Genomic DNA, 17,624 nt, shown 5'->3' with positions numbered 1-17,624 from the left:
TAGCTCCGGCCGGGTTAGCATCACCTTTAACACAAATAATTAGCGTTTTGGACCCTAAGCCATTTGTTTTGTCTGACAGGTGTTTACTTTTGAGGGCCAGTTCCTGCTGAAGTTTGGGGAGAAGGGTACAAAGAACGGGCAGTTCAACTATCCCTGGGATGTGGCCGTCAACTCTGAGGGTAAGATCCTGGTTTCCGACACCAGGAACCACCGCGTGCAGCTCTTCGCCCCCGACGGCTCCTTCCTCAACAAGTACGGCTTCGAGGGGGCTCTGTGGAAACACTTTGACTCTCCCAGGGGGGTGGCCTTCAACCACGAAGACCACCTGGTGGTCACCGACTTCAACAACCACCGGCTCCTGGTCATCCGGCCGGACTGCCAGTCGGCCCGCTTCCTGGGCGCAGAGGGCACCCGCAACGGGCAGTTCCTGCGGCCCCAGGGCGTCGCCGTGGACCAGGAGAACCGCATCATTGTGGCCGACTCCCGCAACCACCGAGTCCAAGTGTTCGAGCCCAACGGAAACTTCTTATGCAAATTTGGCACGCAGGGGAGCGGCTTCGGACAGATGGACCGCCCCTCCGGCGTGGCAGTGACGCCCGACGGAGTCATCGTGGTTGTCGACTTTGGAAACAATCGCATCCTCAAGTTCTGAAGCCGTTACCTGTCTCTCTACTTTCACATTCTCGCGCTCCGTTTGCCCTTCTGCATAGTAGCCGGCGAAGGAAATGGAGGGAGAGAGTGTGAATCAAACAGACACAACGGGAGGAGAGCTCGAAGGGAGAATTGAGAGCAGGTATAAATGAAGGGAAAATAAAACTATAGATATTTTTTTTGCCTCGATTATATGAATATTCTCTAAATCAGATATCTGTCGTATGTATGACAAAGGGGACCTCTACAAATTGATAATCAGTAGAAAAAGAGCAGTTTTTTTCTTCCCCAGTCTCAGCTGCTCTTAATTCTCCATGGAAGCTCTCTTCAAGTAATCATCTCAGGGAATTTCTCACTTTTCTTGAACTCTTGTACCCTCTGCTCCACACCTACCTCATTTAGCTCTTTATGAATGTACTCATAGTCACTGAGCAGAGGTTTAGTCCGTGAAGTTTTACAAAGAAGAAATGAAAAAGTCTACCTCAATAGTTTATTTAAGAGAGACAAAAAAATAGACTCTTCAGTTGATATTTGCACAGGATTAATGGATTGTTGCTGTGCAGTTGGAATATGAGTTAAGTGAACCTCCTGAATGTTGTTGCTGAGACAATACTCAGACCGCTGTAGAGGCTGCATGATTCATTCTGATTAGAAGGGTTTGCTAGGGTACAGTGGTGTCCTTTGATGTTTGTAGGCTAGTTAGTGTATCTCTTTTTGCGTATGCATCGACCCGTGTCTCTGTGTGGCTCTGTGCAGTATGTGCTGTCACGGTAGCCCTTGTCTCTGTGTGGCTCTGTGCAGTATGTGCTGTCACGGTAGCCCGTGTCTCTGTGTGGCTCTGTGCAGTATGTGCTGTCACGGTAGCCCGAGAAGAGTGCTTGAAGCGATGCCAAACTTGATAGAATCAAAATTAGCTCAGGTCATGGTAGAGACTGATAGATTGAAATGATCAGTAGTTTCCAGGATCTCCCTCTAGCTTTACTGGCTAATTGATCATAGTGGATGCTGACTTTTCCAGGATGAATTCCGTGATTATCAAAATTATAAGGTTAGGGAAACCCCCAAATTATCCCCAAGATGATCCCTGAAATAAGCCCTGTAATTAAACTTATTCCTTTTATATCCAATGTATTCAATTATCCATGCACCCCAACCCCATGCCTGTCCTATAAGGCAGCATGACCAACTAATCTTAGTGACTTTTCTAAAATAAAACAACCTGGGTCATTACTGTCCAGTTTGTCGCATTAACAACTAAAATGCAAAGATCAGTATGCAAGGAGAGCTTTGTTTCCTCCAAAAGGGAGGACCCACCAAAGGATTTAGAGATGAATTTCCCAAGATGTGGATCTGATCGGTGATCGATGTGATCATATTTGAACGACACCTTTGTTACTGAAGGCTGTCAAAAAGTAGTCATCTCAAAAGTAGACATCTGATTGGCCGTCCAGAGGACATAATTGACATGAAATAAAGGCCGATCTAAACAATCTGTTGAATTAATATTGTGGTTGAAAGCCACTCCATTGGCTCTTGGGGCCAGTGATTTAATCCAATCCATTGAGAGGGCATGATCGCCCTGCCCTATTTATTGATGCTTGGAATTCAGGAGTGATCTCCAGATTGAGTGCTAGTAGACCAGTCCTCTAAAGATGGAGGTCTATAGACCAACTAGTGGAATCAACCAAAGGTAGAATTTCTGCACAATGGCCAAGTGTAGATTTGGCATTTAAAGAAACTATAAATCCCCTTTAAATACATTTTTGTTAAATAATCGATGTTGGGAGGTCTAAAGCTCCCAAAACTCAGAGTTGAGTTCACAGTACTGTCGTTAGGCTTAAAACTAGAAGAATAACTAAAGAGAGAAAGCCTGCTGGGGTCATGATGGCTGTTCACATGTCCTCTCACATCTTGCTCATACAAGGTCACTGGCCATGTACGGCTGGTCTTGAAGGAAGACTCTTCTGTCTTCCTTCCAGAGATGTTCCTCTGTCTGCAGAGATGTTTGCTGAGAAGAGAAGAGAGAGCAGATCTCACTGCACCAAAGAGAACCCCTTTACCCCACTGGCCTTTTTCCACCCCAGCCCATCAAATGAAGCCCCTGTTATTCAGTTAAATCCCCTATACTCAATATTAGCATAAATAGCATCTCAAATTAGCCTTTGCATCCAAAACTAATAACCATCAAAAGCTAATAGATACTAACCCTATCCTTACACCTTTGTGGTGCATGCATTGTGGGGTTTTGAATCCCCTTACCCTTTGCTCAATATGTGTCCCACTCAAAGCACTAGACAATTAAGGTTCTGTTAGCCACTTCCTTAGCTTAGCAAAGACTCATGGGACCTATTAAGATTGACTGACTGACTCTCACCTCAGAGGAGGGGGCCAGTCTGCACATGATCAGGATTTACATCCTCATATCTCAGATATCCTTTACCTCAATGGTCATTTTATTTCTTTTCTCTTTTTTTCTCTTTTTTTAATACCTCAACTCTTAAATACCTCAAGTATGTCACATATACCTACTGTGCGTTTGAACCTTCAAATACCTCAACTTGTAACTCTCATATACCTCATTCTGTATACCTCAATTTTTACTCTTCTCTTATTTAAACATACCTCTTCAGATATTTATAAATTACGAATATACCTCATTCTTTGAATCCTCCTGTGTAACAGTACATGTCCCATACCTCTTGGACCAAAGATCTCAGTCACGGTGGTTCTATTTCCAGTTGAAATAAAAGCTGCGTTGTGGTCGTCGCTCTATCTCGCATCCCTGAACAGTTTGTGTTTGTTCAATCTACTGTAAATTGCCTGGTAGACTATGCCTTTTATCATCCAGAAACCAAACGCCTCAGATCTCAGCATTGTGCCAAAAAAAGATATCTCTGAAAGTTCTGTGCCAAACAGGGTTGGCACTCGGACCACACTGTTATAGACAAACAAATGTCATTGGACCATTATATCATATATATAATAATATATATGTAAGTGTTAAATCAGAGTACGCGAGGATACTTTATTTTCTCTGATTGGATGCACTTAGGGGGGCTGGGCCCCATTGATCTTTACCTCATTATGATGAACATGTAGATTCCACTTGTACTTTGTTACTGTGCGCAGGGGGTTAGGGGGTGGGGGGGAGTGGCCTCTTTTAAAGAGTTGAGAAGTTCACCAGTCCGCCTTTGAATGCACAAGAATTACCTCTTACCTCAGCACAATTGACCATGATTCCACAGCAAGGAGTGTGGATGTTGAGATGCTTGGTGTTGGTTGTGGAGGACTGTAACTTACCTTGAGACGAGTCTAAACTCAACCTTTTTGACAATGCAAGCTGTGGTTTAAACAAACACATCGAGTGATTTCGCCTCATGCATGACGATAAGCCTGTTTATTATGAAGTGGAGATATTGGCACATGAAAGGCAAGCCAGTGTGAGTCCACAGACCCTGCTGCTTTGAACCCAACACCTAGCTTCACCCATACTTTATTTTTTGTGTGTGTTTCAGTATTACTCTATGAAATGTTCAGTCATGTCTGCATCAGTCTTTTTCTTTTCTTTATTTTTTCTAAGGTTGCAGAATTCTATCTTTGAGATCCTTAGGTCTTCGCTCTTAAAGAGGAAAAATGTATTTTAAACATTTTTTTTTTTTCATTTGTTGCATGCTTTAAAAAGTCCTTGTATTATACCGACGTCTCTCAGATAGGTGTTGAAAACTCAGACGGGGTGGGTAGCTGGATCTTGGGATGGTTTTATCAAAATATATACCCAAAGATGTGTATGTGTGTGTTAGGGTTGCGCTGGATGGAATTAACCTTTTGACCTTTGCGATTGTATTTCCTGTTCTCTAGAGGCTCTGCAGAGCACAACTTGCTCAGCCAGCCACACCTCCATTCCTGAGATGGGATATAGGCAGACTTTTCAAAGCATTAAATACAGACTTTAGAGATGCTAGTGCCCCTCGACCATTAGTGCTTAATTATCCTTTACTCCCCCTAATATGCATATTACGGATAGACACATTAACATGCTTTGTCCTATCACACTGACCTGCAAGTCTTCTATAGGTACAGCAAGCTGTAAAAGCACTGCTTCCTATTCTCAATCACTCAGTATAGATTTCCTTTCCAAGCAGGATGAATGCATTTAGTCTTTGACCTAGTTATGGACACTCTCTCTGTGTCATGTGAGGAGAAACTAGGTGGTTCCAGCACAAACTTAGCAAGTTGGACTGGCTTTTCTCCCTCCAGTCTTGTAAGAATCCCGGAAGTGTAGTGATGGCTGCTGAGCACATGATTGGGTTACTGCACTCCTGTTGGGCGGGTTTTTATTGGGCCCCTGTAGTTTTGTCCACCATTTTATTTCTGGCCTCTCATGGCTTTAAGAGGAAAAAAGAAAAAGCAAAACTGCACCAAGGTGACGTGTGCAAGGTCATAGACCTCTTTTAATGATTGTATACTCTAAAGAAAAAAAAAGATGGAAAATTTAGAAAGGAAAAAAATAAACTCAGGTAGTTCTCAGCGGCCCTGCCCTGCAGGCGTCTCAGTGAAATGTGTCCCGTAGTGATGATGTAGTGATATCTTTTTTCTGTTATGACCTCTCATTACTAGTCTGATTCTTTTCTGTGTGTCCATTTGCATATTATGAAACACATTATTTCTCAATCGGAAAGAAAAAAAAAGAATAATGCTTTCGATTAGTTTTCCCCAGATTTTTTTTTTTTTTTTTGCCAACTATTTTTCTTTTTTTTTCTAAACACAAAAGTACAAATACTCCACACCACTTGATGCTCATTGGCCCTTTTAGAATGTATTTTTTTTGAAGAAAAGGGCTAAGTGGGATCTTGTTGATGCTCACTCGCCACAACCAGCTGCTCGTCGCAATACAAGACCAGAACAGAGGCCACATGAGATACTCCACAGAATAAACGTCTGTGTAGCTCTTGTTGCTGCTGAATGTTCCAGACCAGCGGTGATTTAGCTGTTTGGTTTGGAGCATCTAGCACCGTCTTCACATTAACGCCAAGATGGGAAGCGTGTGAAAGTCTACTTCTGTATGTTCTCACAGCAGCGGGTTGTGTGTGGAGTGTGTGTTGTTGTGTTTGTGCGCTGCATCTGTGTTGTTGAGCAGAAATCCACTGAATGTATCCTCCTCACAGTCCAAGGCGGGGCGGGCCAGCGGGGGCCAGCTGAGTTTAGATGGGTGCTGCTGGCGCTTCCACGTCCATGCCGCCACGTGTGTGTGTTTCCTCCTAATCTGTAATGAAGCGTGTGCTTGCCACCACACCCTCCCTCCCTCTTAACACACACACACACTAAAAAACGCACACACTGTGCAGAGTGGAAGCGCAGATGTCAGGTCTTCAGTCTAAATATGGCAGAGGAGACTATAATATATCGGCCACCTGCTGCTCTCCCCGTCTTCTGTGGACTTTAAACATTTCCTATGCAGTTTTTTTGTTTACACTTAAATAAACTTGTATTTCTTTGACTCCAGATTGTGTGACTCTTTCTTTGCTCTTCATCACTTACACACATACTAAATGCACTTAATGTATTCATCAGGGTTCCTACGCAAGTATGGGAAATTATGGAATGTGATTTTAGTATTTTCCAGGTCTGGAAAAGTATGGGGGAAAAAATCGTTTTCAGACTATTGTCTATTGTGACTATCTGACTCTTCATTTTTGTAAATAATTAAATTCTGAATTTAGACAAAATAAATTGATAATACAAGCAAGTGTTTCATAAGTCTCTGACTGAGGCTCGAACCCTCAACCTCAAAACTGTCATTTAGTGGTCAAATGTGTCAGACTCTGTAAGCCAATAGTCTCATAAGGTCAAGTAATTTCTGTCAGAGCTTTTCAGGCTTCACTTGAGAAGTTCTTCAAAGTCCAAGCTTTCACTGAGGCTCAACCCCAAAACCTCCAAAGTGTGGTGTGGTCATAGGTGTCATTTACAATGGGGACATGTCCCCACCACTTTTCAACACAAAGTGACACCCTTGTGTACGCCGATGTCAAATATGACAGAGAATTCTGGAAATTTGGATCTGGAAAAGTATGGAATTTTGAAATGGAAAATGTGTAGGAACCCTGATTAATGTGGCTGTTTGGCTGAGGTGAATTGATGCATCAAGTCGTATTTGAGCACAAGGACGTCATTCTTGGGTTCAATCACTTCAATGCTGCCTTCATGCCCCATGTAGGCTTTGAATGTCTCAAGTCTCTCTCTCTTTCTCTCATACACACACACACACAGGAAAGAGTGAAAAGCCCTGAGAAAACCTTGGTGGCGCAGACAGGTGACATCCTGCCCTGCAGTATTAAGGCCTCGGTTACTTTTGAGGTTGTGGGTTCAAGCCTAGTAACTAACTGTACTTCTACTTAAGTAAAAATAATGTGTGTACTTTTCCCATCTGTTTATTGATACCATCTAAAATTTGTTCAAATGCATGTTGACAGATTACATGTGGTTAGAAACTTACAACCACTTGCAATCACAGTTATCATGCCTGCTACTCTAAAAGAAACTTCTGGACTTGCTGAACTAGAAAGTTTACCACAAAGGGACTCAAAGCCTCAGTCTTCTGATCCAAAATCAGACACCTTGTCCATTAGGCCAGGTGGTTTGACTACCGGAACAGGGTAACTTCTTATTCATTTGCCACTAGAAAAAGGTTTTTGTTAAGTGTGTAAGAGCCCTTAGCCTCAGTCAAACCAGCCACACCTGAACAATCACACCCAGGTGGTGCTAATTAAGTGTCTTAAAGTGGTAATCCACAACAGCTGGGCTGCAATGCTGGATGAGGTAATCTCAGTCTTCCTCAGGAAACCTGGGTTACATCGTAACCATCCGTTCATCTCTATGCAATCTAAATCCCATAGAGATAGGCACAGTGCTTATCTCTATGCAATCTAAATCCCATAGAGATAAACCCAGTGTTATTCTATCAAGTCTGGCCCGCTGACTTAAAGATGGATGCAATCAGATTATTTAAACAATCTTTGAGCAACAGTTGTACCAAAGGTTTGTGGCTTTGTGTTGTTATTATTGTGGAAGAATCTTACAAATTGGACCTTGATGGTATGCAAACACGTGGAAAAATGCCCATGGATTCTGTGACCATTGGCCTATTTGAAACAATGTAAGATAAATCAAGGTCCAAATGATTGCAGTAGCTTTGAATTTAGAAACTGAGAATCATGCAGTCTTATTGAGATTGTTTTAGACTAGGGTTCCAGCCCCAAATGTGGCCTCACCCGCAGCTCAGCTGCTGCGTCTGTGTGGCCTCGCCTGCTCTATTGGCATGCGCAGCACACAATTGCTCAACTTTGCATCACTGATGACATCACAATTGCTCGAGGACATCACTGATGATGTCATGGACCTTATGACATCATTACTGACCAAAATCATCACAAATCTCACAATGCGGGACCAAAAACATGTCCAAAATCATAAACAGCCAATCAGAAACAATACTTCAACAACAGACAGGCAGGTCTGTGGGTTTGTCTGTATGGTCAGTGCAGTCGGCGCCCTCCTTTTCAGTATAGTTTATTGATTGATTTATTTAAAAACTTTAATATCTTCAATTAATTAGAAGTGTAATAAAAACAAAAAATTAGTTGTTACTGTATGCCTATTGCCACTTTTATTTAAATACAAATCTTTTTGCTACCCAAAGATGTGGACATCCTGGACTTGACCTCACAAACCTTACCTCAGTAGGCAACTGACATACGCAGTGTGCCACCAAGGCACTGCCACTGCTGCTGTGTTTCTCCTTTGTTGTTGGACAATTTGAGCAATTAATCACCAGAAATGGTTGTGCAGTAATATAACTGAGCTTCTAGCAGTTTGGAGCTTGTGGGTTTGAGCCTCAGTGACTTTTGAGGTTGTGGGTTCGATCCTCAGTCAGTTTTGAATGTGACAGCCAGAGGAAAGAGTCATTTAAAGCCCTGAGAAAACCTCATTCAATCAGTCTGACTTGGTGGCACAGAGAGTAGGTTTGCTGCCTGGCAATATTGAGACCTCAGCCACTTTTGCGGTCATGGGTTCGAGCCTCAGTCACTTTTGAATGGTGACAGGCAGAGGGAAGAGACAAGAGCGCCCGGAGAAGAGCTGTGAGTGTGAAGGGCAGTTGGTGGTGTGAAGGAATAATACACACAGAGACACCGGGGCCAGAGGTTGTGGGTTCGATTCCCGCATTGAATGTGCAATACAGACACAGATGTTTAAGTTCTTCTTCTCTTCTGATTGGATCTCTTCCCAATTCGTCCCTCCCTAACATTTTTAGTCGTTTTCACCAGTGAAAACAGGTAGTCGACTAACATTTGTCCTCATAGTTTTCATCTACGAAATCAACAGTGCTATGGATGCATGTCTCCACCTAGTGGTGCACTCCTCTTCCAAACTCACACACTTTTCCACAACTACACCATGTATCTGAAACAATGTTTACTTACTGTCAATTTCATCAAAGTTTCTGAAGACCATCTCCACGTGATCCCACTCCATAAAGCTGCATTTCCCAATGAAGGGCTGGGCAAACATCACATACTACTGATACATATTTCAATTCAAATACATGTCACTCTTGTGTTAGAATGAGTAAATGGGCATTGCTTGACAGTTTTTAAATGACCCTTGATCAATTCTCATTAATCTTTTTATTTGTCTGTAGGCTACATACGTGCACTGCCAAGAGTAGCGGCAGCATTATAAACAAGCTAAACTGCATTCTGACCAGACTGTAGAAAGAGAGCAGGATATAGCGAATGTGATTGGATGAACGTTTGACGCTAGGCCAATCACAGGCAGAGGGTGCCTCCAGCCTTCGCCATCATCCGGAAAAAAATCTCACGTCAGGGTAGGGTTAATCCTCCCGTTCTCCCCATTCAGCATGGTTAGCTCCTAGCCCAGCCCAGGCACACAGGATCTGTGATTCAACCACCGCAGTAAACACACATCTATGTACCTGCTCTAGAATCTCCAGTCCTGTAGTGTAGAGCCACAACACCGTCCCTTGGTGAGTCAGCCCATTGTGATATATGGGGGGGGTAGTAACATACACCCCCCCAGTGGACAATTAAGAAACTACAGGCTGCCACAAAAAGAACCATGTGCCACTCATGTGAGTCAAAGCATGTGGAAATTGCTATGCAGTTTGTCAGTTAGAGAAATCTGTGGTTGAACTCAATAGTGGTTATTTTTCTAATTCTGGCAAGAAACACTACACAGCCAAACATGTTCTAGTAGAACAATGTATTTATAAAAACGGAACTGTTTTTTTTTACATTCTCGTATTAACATAATACAGACTTAACATAAATTGTATACATCATATACAAGAACATTTTAGAACAAGCCTTATGATTGGACTATGTTCCTGAACAGACTTATTTACAAAACTGTAAAATCGAATGTCAAACAAATTACTTTTTAAGACAGGTGAGAAAAAGAACTCCTGACAAAGCAACAACAATAAAGCTAAACAAAAATATCGTATCCTTTAACACAGATTTCAAAATAAATTCAAAGAATAAAATATCATTTTCTAAAAAAAATAAAATATTGTAAAATTAAGTTCTGGCATCAGTCTTTTTTAAATGGCTTCTCTGCTGACTGCTATGCCATTTTGCCACATGTTAATACTGTATACAGACAGGTGCTCACATAAACACATACATATGAACGTCAGTTTTCCTGATTTCATTGGTAGTATTCCAAGCATTTTCCAAATACTGAAACATGAGTATTTCAAGGGGTTGTGGGGAGGGGCGAGTGCTTGGAGTGTGTCCACACCTCGTTGGCCCATAAGTGGTTGTGGCGGAGCCAGCGTCGAGCCGAAGACGTGTCCATTGTGAACACTTGCTCCTGTGAAGAGTTCACTGCTGTGAAGTGCACAGTGAGTGTGGGTTGGGGGATACCTGCTGCAGAGAGGAGGCGGCTGCCCGCGGACAGGTACTCACTCTCACAGTTCTGAGTCCTGGAAGGGAGGGGGGGGAAGCGTCATGTACATACAGATCACATACAGGCAGTGTAGGAAATAAAATAAAAATATTTGGGAGCAACTTTTGCCACCACTTTCTAAAGAATGGGGGCATAATTTTGGGGGAATTTGAAAAAAGATAGTAATTAGTGCATAAAGTTGCTAAAGCATAGTGTGAACAACAGCACTGTTTGTCTGAGTGTGTTCTTTGTCGTCTTCTGACAACCAACTTGCAGGTGCTGAGTGTGTTAAGAGATGTAAATGGGAATTAAATTAATTGAATGAAAACAAAATTATCCAAATCTTGGGGGCAATTTTTACCCTTTGATCAGTTTTTAGGGGCATTCTGAGATATCTTGGGGCATTTTTGCTCTTGCTCCTGGCTAACTTCCTACACTGCATACAGGAATGCACCAGGCCCTAGTTTTTATACACGTTACCTATTGAGAGTGATGGTGAGAGAGCAGGTGGCGTCTGTGAGGTTGAGTATGTCCGTTGCGTTGATGGTGATGAACATCTCGAAGGTGAGCGCCAGCTCGATCTCTCCCAGTCGACAGGGGACGGTCAGCACCAGGAAGCCGGGGGGAGCCAATACACCCGGGAAGTAGCCCGCACTCAGGGAATCTGAGGAACACGCGTTGGCACAGCCATACAAGAGAGCACATTTTCATACTGTATTCATCTTATATGGCAGTGGTTCTCAAAGTGGGGTCCGTGGACCCCCAGGGGTCCTTGAGGGGGCTCCCCAGCAAAAGGAGAATACTTTATTTTCACTATAATTCCATACGTAACAATGGCAGAACGTATGACTATTTTGGTCATGGGTTTCATACACTTACTCTTAAGAAAACATCGAAAAGCAAAGATCTTATCAGATGGGGGACCCTGGAACATGATCTTAACAAGTGAGGGTTGGTGGACTAATTTGTATCAGTTTAGGGGTCCTTGACATGAAAAAGTTTGAGAACCACTGTTATATGGGACTAATCACTGGAACCAGTTGACTGTTCAAAAGTAACTTGGATTTTTCTTTTTTACTTTATTGTTCATATAAAGAGTAGAAGCATTTTTTAAATATAAAATATTGAGCACTTCACAGTATAAAAATAACATGTAACAACTTGCAGGATGAGGTTAGGCGCGCATGACTCTGATGAAGACACACTTGTCGAAGCGTTAGCCAATAAAGAAACCTCTATACACTTGATCCGTGTGCTCCAGTCTCCTTTTGGATATCCATCTGAAGCCTTAGGGTGTATTCACACCTGTAGGTCATTTGCTTTGCGCCGTGCAAGGACAAAGAGAGAGAAAGAAAGAGGGAGGGATCGGGGGAGAGAGAGAGAGAGAGAGAGAGAGAGAGAGAGAGAGAGAGAGAGAGAGAGAGAGAGAGAGAGAGAGAGAGAGGGAGAAAGTTATTTATTTATTTATGTAGGCTATGTAAACCTATGTATTTATTTAGCCTATTTAGGCTATCGGGAATAGATAGATATCGGGATAGAAGATCAAAGACCCTCGCAAAAATTCTGCTATTAGGCTACTATCACGGAGACAGGATTAGCCGAGACATAGGCTATATTAACACCTGTCCCGTCAGGAATAAAATATTAATAAATAATTTAATAATAACGGACATTTCGAGGAAGACATGCAATCAGTCTGATTGAACCAGACAATCTTATCACAAAGAAGGCTGGCTCTGATTACCACGACTAGTTTTCATTTATTGAATGGAGACCAGAGGTAAGTTGATTTAGTTCAAACTGCTGATGTGATGATGAACAACTGCTCCAAACGAGATACGTAGGTGTGAATACACCCTCAGTCAACATGTAACAACTATTGCACGATGAATTGGGCATTCATTTTCTTCTTCTTTTTTTTTAAGGTACACTATACACTGAAACTTCACATTCTGGCGGCCCCAAGTGGTAGTGAGAGATAACTTTGAATCTTTAGGGTCCATGAAGATGTTGAAGAATAATCTTTCACAGCAGGTTCAACTACTATTAATTATTTACGACTATAATACAAGGCCACCTACAGGGCCTCAATGTATGAGGTTGTTACAGCCCAGTGATTTGGGCTAATAAGAAGGGTGCAGTTTTACATAGAAGTATTGCCTAGACCGTGGTCAAACTACATCTTTGGGTTGGCTTCAGTAGTAAACGGAGATCATTCTGAGATGTGTGCATTCATTCATGTCAATGGTAAACTGGTGTGCATTGCCCTTTCATCTTTGGTAGACAGATGTTTCCAATGGTAACTATGGTAAACATGGTTTGGCCAGGAAATAGATGCCTGTTTGATTTGAGATTTTAGTCTAATAGTGGATGCACTCGCCTATACAAAACATACTAGCCCCTTAAATTCTTTAAATGTAATTTTAAGGAATCTACTCTAACATAACTACATTTTCCACATTTAACAACAGTATATGTTCCCCTGTACCAGCCATGTCCTTGCTGCCGACTTTAACACATTCACTGCCAACAGTTTTTTTTTTTACTGTAGGTAGCTTCTGCCAAGGGTTTTTTTGAGGATTCTGGCTCATCTTTCAAGAGCCGAGGATTATTTTCTGTTAGGATTTTGTGAACACAAAATATCTCAAAAGAACTAATAGAATGTGTGCTTTCTCTGTCTAAAAGAGTTAGTTTGTAGAGTTAGTAGTTATGTAGGCATTAGCAGTTGAATACAGCATGGTTTCAGCGTCTGAAAATTTAAGCTGAGATAAATGCCTTTTTGTGAAATTCGATAGAACAGTCACTTTAACCATTTATTTTTGGCATCAGTAAGACGTCAGACATCTAAACAATAGTTTTGAACAGTAATTTCCTCCATAACAGCAGGAAACCCCCCTCTCCTTCAAACTACTCCCTCCGTGTGTGTTCTCCTCCTCCCTCCGTGGCTGCAGCGGGTGTGTCACAAGCGAGTTTCTGCTGTCTGTGCTGCCTGGCTGCCCCTCGTCGGGCGAGTCTGGATGGGCTTGCTCGTTTCTTGGGGTTTCGGTTGAGAGATTTGATGAAGCTTTTGCGATTCTGGGCTTATTTATGCTGCATGTTTCAAAGTGTGTTGCACCCAGTCTATTTTTGGAACCCCCCACCGTTGTGCGCCACCGTTGTGCGCCAGCGCGAAAGCGTTTTCGCCAAACCATTCTACAGTATGAGAATGGTTTCCTCGCGCTTTCCCCTGCAGTTTTGGCTCGGCTTTTTCTAGTCTGGAGAGCACTGTCGCCACTTAGTGGGTCGGTGGAATGGGTTGTACACGTTCGGTGGCTCCCATATTTTTATAGGAGATGTAAAAGGGTTAGATCCACGTCCCACCGTTTTTTGACGAGATATCTCGTCCACGGCAGTCAACCGCTGGTTTCTGCTTGACGAGATATCTCGTCCACGGCAGTGAACGTGTTAAAAATAAGAAATTTCAGCGAAATTGTGGACCATTCCAAAACATTCCAAAGTAGTATTTTACTACCTGAAGGCTGACATGAACCACTCATGCCATTTACTAGAAGATATAGATTTGTAGCAGATTAACATTTAATCATTCTTGATTACAAATAAAATGTATTTAAACATCTTAACATCTTTTAAATACGTAATAATACAGTTAGTGCCGCTCTGCTTTGTGTTTAAGGCCTGTCAGCTGTCTGAAAATCACTGTAAAGCACAGCCTCTCATGAGTCATGACTTACTGCTTAATGATCCAACACTCGGGTAAAGAGCTAGTCATATCTTTTTATGGGAAATTGTGTTTACGATCTATATTTATTATAGAGCTCAACAGTCACGTGACATGGTCACGTCACCTTTGGTTCCGGAAGATCATTTTACCATTCATGTTTCCGCATCACTTTTCAAAAAATCCTTATCTAAAGAGATTTAAGCTTGTAACCAAGCCAACCAGCCAGCTAGAGAATCGTGACAACAAAAGATTTGATTCAGAGATGAAAAAACATTTAAAAAAAGTGCTGGGTACAAGAGTGTGTACATATTATATTGTAAGAGTGAAGGAACTACTCATCCCATAATCCCTTCCGGCATTTCCGGCCATTAGCGGATGATTGAGCGACAGAGTGTTTCAGCCAATGGGAGAGCAGCAGTGGGCGGGACCCCCGGTCTTGAACGGCAGGCATTAGACATGAACAATGGCTAACATGATCGTATATCGACGCATTTCCGTGCATTAATGTGAACGAACCAGGTAACGGATTTAAAAACGGGTGCCGGCGTTGAAAGCAGCGTGACTCGTAATAGTTGATGGAATATACTCGGTGGTTTTAGGCCTTTACTCAGCAAGCTGTAGCCTAGCCATCGAGAGAAATTAGTGCAGGGCCCAGCATGCTCCACCAATCAAAGATGTCGATATCACACTTTAGAATTGTGGGTATTGTAGTACTTCTCCATGACATCGAATACAAAATGTTAAAAAATAAACAAGGACGATATCGTAGAGATTTGTGGCTTCTAGAGGAACATATAACATCGTTTCACAACTAGCTCACCCGTGGTACGTCCACATTGGGTGGTTACGACAGTATGGGTAATAATCAAAATCTCATGCAGAATGTGAACAGGGAAATACTCTTCCGGAACAGAGGCGTCACGTGACTGTTGAGCTCTATAGTGGAGCAGCACTACTTACGTTTGAAGACTTCCCGTGCACGAAGCCATAGGTTTTGCGTGCCCAGTTTGTGTAGGAGCGTGTGCAGCAGAGTGGGCTCCACTGCCAGCTTCTTTGACAGCATGAAGTCCAACGTGTCTGAGGCTACAGGGAGGGTCTGTCGGTCCACACACACTCGCAGGTGAGAGTTAAACAGAAGACTGTACTTGGAGACATCTACCAAATCTGAGAATAAAAACACACACTTGCTTCCATCATTCTCTTTGTGACAGCTACCGTGAACAAACCTAGATGCTGTTGCTATTGATGTGAACAGGAAAGACAACAAATTAAGGAGATGCACCATAAAGCCAATGTTAACGTTCTGTATTTCTGTCTCTTTAGAATGAAGCTGTCAATGTTTCCTGCATTCAGAACAAGTACATTTTGTCCGAATGCAATGCTTTAAACATATAGGGAGCCAAAGTGAACGTCACTTTTAGGTAGGTAGGTATATGACTGGTATTTTAGATAGTTAGGAATTAGGAAGCCATTTTAGTTAGGTGTTGTATTTGTAATATTTTAGGTAGGTAGGTATATGACTGGTATTTTAGATAGGTAGGAAGCCATTTTTAGTTAGGTGTTTGTATTTGGAATCATATGTTTATTTGCACTATCTATGTCTTAACTTGTACATGTCTTTACGTTTTATGGTGTGCTGACTGTGCACAATGTGTCTCTATGGGAAGAGAAGCCAAAGAAAAATTTCCACCATGGTGGACAATAAAGTATCATATCATCATATCACTTCCTGCCTCTCTGAGCCTACCAGTGTCTGAAAAAATATGAATGGTGGTGAACGGAGAGAGACGTGACTCTTTTTGATCCCGTTTGAAATTTGAATTGTGCCACGGGGTGCACATGTACATTTTCTCAATTTAAAAGTGTAAATAGAAAAAGGAGCTTCTTGATGCTTATAGAAGAATTTAATAAAGAACTAATGTACAGGTATAATTAATCAGTTAATACAAAGTACATCTTCAGAGGAGGACAAGGGCACAAGAGACGCAACGCATTTCAACCTCTGGTCTTCGTCAGGCTGTAGGGCCTTTTTTTGATTTTTCCTTTTCCGTCAATTTAAAAGATAAACTATGCATGTCAAGAAAGTCAGTTTGTCCTGAAACTGAAACCTAAGGTTTAGTTTTGTCAATCGACTACATCTCTCACACACACACAATATACGTCACACCATGAACAACATGGACTGGTGGGAGAGACGTCACTTATGCGACTGGTTGTGCGTAGTCTTTCTGATTTATAACTTATTGTGCCACAGTTTTACCACAAACTGTGACTTTCTTGACTTGCAAAGTTATTGTTTACATTGACAAACATGATGTGTGTACCCCGTGGCACAATTCAAACGGGATCAAAAAGTCACGGCCTACCTCGACGAAGTCAAGGGTGGTGGGTGATTCGCTTGGTTGATCTCCTCTTGTGCAGGACCCAATGCACAATATGTGTATATATACATACATATACTTTTTTTTTTTTTTTTGCAAGTACCCTCATCACATTGTAAATTTGGAGTGTGAGTGTGTGATTTTTTGTGTTTGTTTGTTTCGCCTTGTTTTTGTTTTTTTGTTTTGTTTATTTCATTATGTTTGTTCAGCCTTGTGTGTTATAAAAAAAAAAGGGGGGGGGGAGAAAAGATAACTACACTCTAACCTGTAATATTGTTCTCTGTAAAAATATGTTCACTTGACCATGCACCAATGTGGACTGTACTCCGCCTCGCAATAAAAATATTATAAAAAAAAAAAAAAAAAAAGTCACGTCTCACTCCGTTCACCACCATTCATATTTGTTTCAGACGCTGGTATGCTGAGAGGCAGGAAGTGATGTTCACTTTGGCTCCCTATATGTTTCACTGAACCTGGAGGCCAGTGGGCTCTTAAGGTTACTGGCAATGATGGGAACGTCTTCCCTTGTTTCTGGGTTGGAACTCTACTAGTTTGTGTTTTCTCACCGCTCTGTTCTTTGAGTCCAGGGAGGTTAGAGAGGACCTCTAGAGTGTCTCGGTGAGAAGTTTTCTCGGACAGTTTTCTCAACACATGAGCCCTCTGCTGCAGATCTCCAGGCTCACACGGCCACGAGCACGAACTCAGGAACCACTCGTTATCTGAACAAACACACAAACACACAGTTTGCAAAAAAGCTTCTCAGGCCAAAAGTATAGGTGAAACCGTCGTTGGCATCAACCAATTTGTTATTTTGGAGACTTTGCCATGACTTAAGGTAAAGCACATTTTAAAAATGCCATGTTATTGTATCTATGCAGTTTTTAACTTGTTTGTACATTTTCCACCAG

The 17,624-nt window shown here is 42.1% G+C and overlaps 1 protein-coding gene across 1 annotated transcript in view; it reads left to right on the top strand.

The window, feature by feature from the left end:
* Positions 1-652, top strand: part of trim71 (tripartite motif containing 71, E3 ubiquitin protein ligase) — a gene marked incomplete at both ends in the record, with an annotated part of 53,948 nt that extends 53,296 nt beyond the window's left edge. The window contains one exon of the mRNA XM_083646817.1: positions 80-652. Coding sequence (XP_083502943.1) covers positions 80-652 — 573 coding nt within the window. The remainder of the gene's footprint in view (positions 1-79) is intronic.
* Between the last annotated feature and the right edge of the window lie 16,972 nt (positions 653-17,624).

This window comes from Poromitra crassiceps, assembly GCF_964638095.1.
Source record: "Poromitra crassiceps genome assembly, chromosome: 11".
Lineage (NCBI taxonomy): Eukaryota > Metazoa > Chordata > Actinopteri > Beryciformes > Melamphaidae > Poromitra > Poromitra crassiceps.
Note: the sequence above shows the minus strand (reverse complement) of the source record. Positions and strands in the feature narration are given on the sequence as shown.